General features: G+C 42.2%; 1 protein-coding gene across 1 annotated transcript; it reads right to left on the reverse strand.

Annotated features, from left to right (window-relative positions):
- Window positions 1-1,813: 1,813 nt before the first annotated feature.
- On the reverse strand, window positions 1,814-3,082 carry pou3f3a (POU class 3 homeobox 3a). The gene has a single exon (XM_070838371.1). The coding sequence runs from the start codon at window positions 3,080-3,082 to the stop codon at window positions 1,814-1,816; it is 1,269 nt and encodes a 422-aa protein (XP_070694472.1).
- Window positions 3,083-8,623: the final 5,541 nt, after the last annotated feature.

The raw sequence follows: 8,623 nt of genomic DNA on the forward strand, positions 1-8,623 counted from the left end.
GTGGAGGCAAACCTCAGGAACAGACCTATGTGATGAGTTCAGTCAGTTTCAATAGAGTCAACATAGATTAGCACAGCTAGGAGGTGCAGGGATATGGTGTTGGCTAGTGACTAATTATTCTGATTTATGTCACAGTCTAAATGGAGATAACTTAATGAAGCTTCCAGGGCTTCATTAAGTTATCTCTAATGATTATATTTATTGCTGATGAATCTGCTCATTAATTCATCAGTTCATCTTTGGCCTATAAACTGTAAAAAAGTGTTAATAATATAATGTAGTGTTAATAATTTCCCACAGCAAAAGGAGACGCGTTCTAGTAGCATGTTTAATAGACCGACCATCCAAAACTCAAAGATATTCAGTTTATTATCATATATGCAGCGGTGGAAGAAATACTGAGGCCTTTTGCTGATGTAGAAATACTCTTTTTATAAGTCCTGACTTCAAAATCTTTCTTAAGTAAAAATACAAAAGCATCAAAAGTATAAGAACCATCCAGCTTCATACATACAGTATATTATATTTTTGGATTATAATTTTTGGTGCTTTCGTGTTTTCATTACTTAATTATGCTGCAATTGGTAAAGGCGGAACTATTTATAATGACTTTATATACTGTTTAATCTATAATAATTCATCCTAATTTATCAGTTGATTAGATTTTGTATTTATGATCTGAATTTACAAAGTAACTGAAGCCTTAAAATCAATGAAGATGAGTAAAAGGTAAACATTTCCTTCCAAAATGTAGTAGAGTAGGAGTGTAAAGTGGCAGAAAATGGAAATACTCAAGTAAAGTACAAGTACCCCAAATTTGTACCTAAGTACAGTACTTGAGTGCCACTTTGTCACTTAGAGTCTAATTGTTTGAAAACCAGCAAATTGTGTGTGTTTTAATATTTCACAGCAAAGGTAAGTGTGTGTGTGTGTGTGTGTGTGTGTGTGAGTGTGAGTGTGTGCGTGTGCGTGTGCATGTGTCAGGAGGAACCTTAATGACGATGACCATCTCAGATATGTTAAGACAACTCTTTCCTTATGTCAAATTTATTAAATAATTAGTCTATTCCATGAAAATAAACACAGTGGAAAAAATAAATAGTCCAAATCATCACACACGAATACACAGCAGACTCACTTGTACATAAACTTGAGGGAAATTTTTAAAAGAAGTTTCCTATGAAGGAAAACACAATACTGGAATTATCTTAACTCGCTCTTTGACCACCTTGAACTGTGTCACAACATAAAACCACTGACACACAATACAAAAGAAACATATTTGAATGACGATAAATTATTGCTCATTTAAAACAACTTAATGCTGAAAAAATCCCATTAAATCCATGTCCTTCATTTAAAAAAAGGTGGGCTACGGCCCAGTCTAGCCTGTGGGACATCACATCCTGCAGCATCACAAGGGAACTTTTACTCTTAACTTTACAGAGATGAAAGGAATTGTTTCTTCTCAGCATCAGATTGATAAAATGTTCATTATTTGGGGTCTTTTTTTGACACAACCTTTCATAGACTTTGAATTATTTCCTAGTCAGATCTAAGTTGAACTTTTCATTTTCTGTCCCAAAGGCTGAGTCATAGTGCAGAATAATACCCGAAGATGCATAAAAGTAGACATTGGTCCTGCTCTGAAATTACCACACACTGGATGACATTATTATTGTGGATCAAAGGACACGAGGAGCTGTTCAGAAAAGTTAATCAATGGTCCTATTTTAGGGAAACAAGGGAAACAATAATGCATTGAAACACTTGACGTTGTTCTGATATCTTGTCCGGTGTTTGTAAGTTATTTTCACGTGTCGCTGTACATCCTCTTGCAGTCTATGGAGGGTGACGGTGTGTCAGGACCAATGCTGCCCACCTGTGAATATGCGTCCTCCGGGGTGCGTGGCAGTCCAGGCGGCGTCATGCGTTTCTCTTTCTGCCTGCGGTTGCAGAACCAGACCCTGACCACCTCCTTCTCCAGCTGCAGGGTCTCCGCCAGAGAGTTGATCTCCTGCGCGGACGGTTTGGGACACTTGAGGAAGTGGCTCTCCAACGCGCCTTTTACGCTCACTTCGATGGATGTGCGCTTTTTCCTCTTCCTGCCCTGGGTGGCGATCTTGTCGATGCTGGTCGGGCTCCCGGTCGTGGAATCGGCTTCTTCCAGCCATTTGTTCAGCAAAGGTTTCAGCTTGCACATGTTCTTAAAGCTCAGCTGAAGCGCTTCAAACCTGCAGATGGTGGTCTGTGAGAACACGTTGCCGTACAGGGTGCCCAAGGCTAAGCCCACGTCTGCCTGCGTGAACCCCAGCTTGATCCGTCGCTGTTTGAACTGTTTGGCGAAATGCTCCAAGTCATCCGACGTCGGGGTGTCCTCATCTGAGTGCGGCTCGTGGCTCACCCCGTGATGCTGGTGATGGTGCGTGTGGTGGTTATGGAGGTGATGGTGATGGTGGTGGCTGCTGTGGTCCAGCTCCGGGGACTCTCCGCGCACCAGTCCAGGGTGCATGAGGCTCTGCCCCGCGTGTGAGCTGAGCATCCCGTTGACCGTGAACCCGCCGGGCTGGGAGTAAATGAGGGACTGTTGCTGCTGCTGCTGACCCTCGGTGATGCTGATGTGTGCTGCGGAGGAGCCCCCCCAACTTCCCGGGTGCGTCTGATGCGGCCCCAGATGTGGGGATCTGTGGTGCAGAGCGGAGCTTGAGTGGAGGTCCTCCCTGCCCGCGTTTCTCTTCACGTCCTGTGGCTGGGAGCTGGACGGCCACTGAGAGCCGGCCTCGGCTGCTGCCACCGCGGCCGCAGCTGCTGCGGCTGCTGCGTGAGGCAACGACGTCACCCACTGGTGGGCATGACTGAGCATGTGGCCCCCGTTGCTCGCCACCATGGCTCCCTGCATGAAATCACTCTGTACCATCTTTACTGAAGGGTCCCCTCTGTATCCACTAGACACCGTGGTCACAGCGGTGCTGCCCGGCTGCATGCCACCACCCCTCCGGTCAGAGTGAAGGACCGGCCCGGATAAAATCCTGCTGCTGGCGAGGTACGGACTCGAGGTGGCTGTTGCCATCTCCCAAAGCATATATCTCAAGATATATTTCTCTCTTCTGATGTTTTGTTCAAGTGCCAGTTTATCCTAATCCATGAATAATTTCAGTCTATCTCAGCATGAGCGAAGATTTTGCTTGGTTGGTTGCAAAAAGTGCGAAATCACTCCATAGAGGTGAGAATCTGAGTTATTCGACAGCTTGTGCGTACTGAGATTTATGTGGTAAAACACACTTTCTCAGCAGCCCTGCGCAACAAAACCACAGTCTTCAAAACTTTTCTCTGTCCCGGGAGCTGCGCCGTGCGTAATCCACAGACCTGATATGGAAAACACCTTATTTGATCCGTGTCAAGCTGAGGAGCCGTAAGACTGCTCAGTTTTAACTCGTTTATCTGATATTAACGTTTAAAGCGTTTAATTATAACGACAGAAACTTCACAGCCTCTCCGGTCCTCTTGGTAGGTTTGCTCACTCCATCTGCTCTATCCCGTGCGTCCTCTACGGAGCGAGGAAGACGAGCATGTGTTTACGTTGTGCCAAGGCTGCGTATTCCTCTCCCATTCCCATCCAATTACAGCAGAAAGCCTCTGCAGAGCTCCCGCTGATTGGACGCACAGCCAGAGAGGAGTTGGTGTGCCTCAGTCGAGCCTCGGGTGCACAAAGTTACAGCTGCAGGGGGGAAAAAAAGCAACAATATGCAAGAAAGTATTAAAGACCAACACATTCTCACTCCCAACGGATTGCAAAGACAGAGACAGAGTATAGCAAGACTGTGGCAAAGTTGTATGAATGCATGAATCATCGGGATAAACAGAAAAAGAAACCCCCAACAAAACAAAATCTCTCCCCATTATCATTATTATTGTAGTTGTTATAATGATAATAATAATAATGATAATAATAACAATTATTATTATTATTAGTAGTAGTAGTAGTAGTATTAGTAGTAGTAGTAGTAGTATTGTTATTATTATTATGTAACTTTCACCGAAGCAAATATGAGGCTATAAAGTCACTGGAGTTTGCGATGCCAGGCAAAGTATTGCCGTATTTCTATATAGATGTGGTTTCCTCTGTCTAATCTCTCTTTATAATAATAAGACAGAGCAACCGAGGCCTGTGTCAAGGATACTCAAGTCGGCTTTGGGCACATAGGGGGTTTGTACGCCTCTTGCATCTTAATGCGCTCTCCTTTTCAAATGGTAAAGGCCACAGTGGCGTGACGCGCCGCACTGAACGTGCACAAAACCAACCAACCACCAGTTTGATTTTTCCAACTTCTAAAAAAAAAAAAAAAAAAAGGAAACACACGCAAAACAAAAACAAAGAAGCAAACCGGTTCTCCTGGGATGTTTCCATGCTGGGTCAGTTTATGGATGACCTGTTAAACAAGCGTGTCATAGGGAGTTTTCTACCACGGGGTTGCTTCACATTTAAGGGCCTTAAGAGAGGAAATTATCGACTGAGACGCATGAAGTTTTGAGACTGGAGGAGAGAGCCAGGTGCAGCCCAATGAATGTGCTAATTTATGTTTTTCCGCGGATTTGTCTTGGATCTTATCCAAAAGGTAAAAGATAAATAGACACAAAAAAAATGCACTTACCCAACCTGCAACATAAACTGAGACTCTAATCATAAGATTTAAATCCACCTACCTACCATTATGTTCAGTTATCGTGTCCAGAATTACCTTTAGATGAATTCCAGTTTAGGGTGTGGAAGTTTGAAAAAAAGTAATAGCATGTTGTAGCAATAGAAATGTACTGTTTGATGAAACAGAAAAAGTAGATAGGTGTATGTCCTAGTCTGTAATGTTATTATTAGGCTGTTGTAATTCCCCAAATCACCATGGAAACAGGTCAGGGTGTCCTTTAAAGAGTGCAGCAGGGGGGACTATATATAATGTATGTACATATATATTTACATGGTCAGATACCATGCAGCCTTTTTTCAGATGATAAGTGGTCAAACTGTTCAGAAGCTAAAGAGGTTTTTTTTACAACTTGAAACCTCAAAATGTTTGGTTTAGTTTTTTTATCAATGGGCATTTGTCACATTGCATACTTTGCTCCCCGCACATTCGTTCAGAGTTTAATTGTTTTTGAGGTTTTAAGAATTCATAGGCCTGACCGAATGAATATGTATCAAACAAGAGAAGCGCATCAACACTGAGTAAGTCCAGGAATCTGTATCATATCATAACATAGATAATCTATCACCAGATATCACAATGGTTGATATGAAAGCAAATATTTTGCTGTCACATGTCCCCCAGCTTCTCCTGACTGAACCCACTGATCCTCCTGTAAAGCCACATGTGGCTTCATGTCACTTTATGTGCAGTTTTATTACTGACTCTGCAACACATTAGTGAATGATATGTTAAAAAACATCCAGGCCATTACTAATAATCTATAAATGTTACATTCACAACTGCTGTAATATTTAATAAGTTCTCTATTCATGATTAATTAGCTTTAATAAGCAAACAGCATGAGAGGATATGCCAGCTGGATTTTTCAAACAGGCAACTCAAAAGTTATTAAAGGCTTTTAACTGATCTATGAAGCATTAGTAAGTGATTCACAAACCATTAATGTGGCTTCAATCCACACAGCTAATTATTTATTCCACAGACTACAACACCTGTTAGTTGTTCGGTTATATTCAGTAAAACACAGTAAAAACAGAGAAGCTGTACAAAAGCACCACAGTGTTCCATGTTTCCAGCCTACCAGCACAATGTAGAGAAAACCAGACGACTCGGGGAATGCAGTAATGTTTTTCATGTGTTGTGCTGGCTGGTCACAGCACTGGGTCCTCTATTTGTTATTCATGAAGGAAGCTGGGTGAAGAGGCCTTCTTATGATGCGCATTTTTTCCTCTCTGCTCTCTCTCTCTCACTGCTCTCTCTCTCTCACCCTCTCTCTCTCTCTCTCTCTCTCTCAATGAAACTGCTTGACAACAGTGTTAGTTGTAGTGAATACTGCAATTAAGCCAGCATAATAAGCATGACACCGTCAGTTAATTGACATTATTATTTCTTTCAGATCATCTTCAAATCATTTAAACAGAGACTCTCTTCCTCTCTCTCTCTCTCTCTCTCTCTCTCTCTGTCTCCCACTCTTCGCCCTCTGTTGAGTCTTCAATATGCAGATCGGCCATTTCTGCCCCTGGGCTATTTTCTATGGTAGACTTTTGAAATATGCAAATGCTTCCAACAAAAATTGCGAAGGAAAAAGGAAAAACCTTCATCTGGGCTCCAGGACTTTTCCGTTCAAAGAAACAGATGATTTTCTCTTGTTCGTCTTGTGTTTGCTTTGTCAGTCAACGGTCTGTCTAATTAAGCAGAGAGAGACAGAAACACAAACCAGGCAGACAAAACAAATATTAAGTTGTGAGGATATCTCCACAATTATTAAGCAGATCAATGCTCTTTGCAGGGAATATAACAAGATCTAATTCTATATGATTTTGGCTGTTATCAGGTAATAGTGAAAGCTTGCAATCTGTTTTCATTGATTCATTGTGTGTGTGTGTGTGTGTGTGTCTGTCTGTGTTGTAGAAGCTATAAGACGGCAAATCGTCTCTCTCTCAGCTGGTGGTGTTTACAGAATGAACTGTATTGAACTGCCTGTCTACACCGAAAACACTGCTGAGAGAACAGAACTTATCTCTGTGGCTTTCATCCTTGTACTCTTTATATTTCCACCTCTTCAGTGTCATCCCGTGGTTCTGATCATGAGTGTGTTTGACCTTCAGCTCTCCCTGAGTCAGAGAGATCCTTCACAGTGTGAGTCTCTACCCACAACCCCCTGCTGCGTGTTTAAATCAGAAGCAGAGGCAGCCACGAAAGAGAGGGAGAGACAAGGAGAGACAAAGTGTGGTAGTCGGGGTAGACAGAGACAGTAGGAAACAGAGGCTACAAGGGGATATGATCAAAGTATATCCATTTCCAAAGTCCTCATTCACAGAGAAATATTAGACAAACACGATCAATAATATTCAAATTTAAAGGCAGATCTCTGTGAGATTCGGTCATATGTCTGAATGCACTATGCGCCGTTTTAAATTGCTCTTCAATCAACAACTCAGTTCAAAGATGCATGAAAGGCATGAAAAGTTTGCTGGAACAGTCGTCAATTTATTAACTGCACTTGATGTGGCCGAATTAGTCATCGCTGAGGGTAAGAGGGAAGAAAGCGGAGGAGTTGTGTTTTCCACACTGGAACAATAGTCAATTACCAACCCCTGCTGTGACTTAAATGATGACACCAATGGACAGATGCACTGCTTAAACACTGTTGTGTTGACCCATTATGTATGAAAAGGAGGAAGTTAATGTGTGAAAATTACATTCATTAATCCCACTGGATCATTTGAAAGGGGCCAAAGTGACACGGAGGAGCGCAGAGAATACAGCAGGGAAACGCTACAAAGACATCACTCGTCTCTCTTTTCCTCTGTGTGTGCGCTTGTGTGCGCTTGCAGGTGTGTGCAGGGCCTGAAACTCACCCGTCTCTAAGTGTCTATGTGCATTAGCATAATGGTGAAAGATGTTCTTGGAATGATGGCCTGTTACTAACAGACGTCTTTGCTGAATATTTATGCTAAACTAAACAAAATGCAGGGAGGGAAGAGAAACATCTGGACCGTCATAGAAATTACAGAGGAAATTTAGAAAAGATGAGTTTCATGGGGTTTAGTGCATTTAGATAAAGTCGCTGCCTGTATGAAAAATATAGTGCTCACACGACTACAAAAAAAAAACAAAAACATGGAAGTTGGGCTGAAGGAAAGGAAGCCTATGAGTTTTTAATTTCCTTTTAGCTTTCACCACAGATCATAAACTGAAATATAAATTAAAAAAATACATTGTGTCTTCCCACTATGGCATCTAAGGAGTTTTTCTCCGTGTTCTCTCTCCTTGCTGTCCTTCGTATACGACTGCAAACAGTATGACAGAGAAATTTAGTCAGGAAATACCTGCAGCTCTGCAGCCTGTGGCTACGGACAACTGTAGCCCTGTACCGAGGCCCAGTCCTGGGCCAAGTCAAACAGCGGGTGTCCCTGAAGGGCCGTTCTGGCTCAGTCTAGCTGGCCTTTTCATGAATGAACAGATTTCTCTCTGAAGCTCCCATCAGGTCCACGTGGTCATAAAGGCTCTCTGTAGTTAACATGATTTCTCAGATGGGCTTGGAGGGAAAGAAGGAAGTATCAGATACTGAAATATTAAGTGACTGGACTAGAATGGTTTGTGGCATTTTAATTCCTGGTACTGTGCTCCTGTTACACTGTGTTTTAGTGGATCGAGGATCACAACTGCATTGCAGGTAAAATAGTTTAAGTATTTGTAATTCATTAGTTTTATCAAATTATGGTTAATCACTGTATCAATTACCTTTTGTGCCTTGTATTCTCCAAACCCTCAGGGACACGGCACAAAGAGCCGCACAGTCTCTGCACTCGCATTATAACCACAGTTCAAATAAAAAACAACCTGCGATTATTCAGCAGGGTGAATTTTGCTGAATTTATAATGACTGTTTTGTTCAATTATGTTTGAATTATCTG

This window comes from Pempheris klunzingeri, chromosome 10 (assembly GCF_042242105.1).
Source record: "Pempheris klunzingeri isolate RE-2024b chromosome 10, fPemKlu1.hap1, whole genome shotgun sequence".
NCBI classification, from domain to species: Eukaryota; Metazoa; Chordata; class Actinopteri; order Acropomatiformes; family Pempheridae; genus Pempheris; species Pempheris klunzingeri.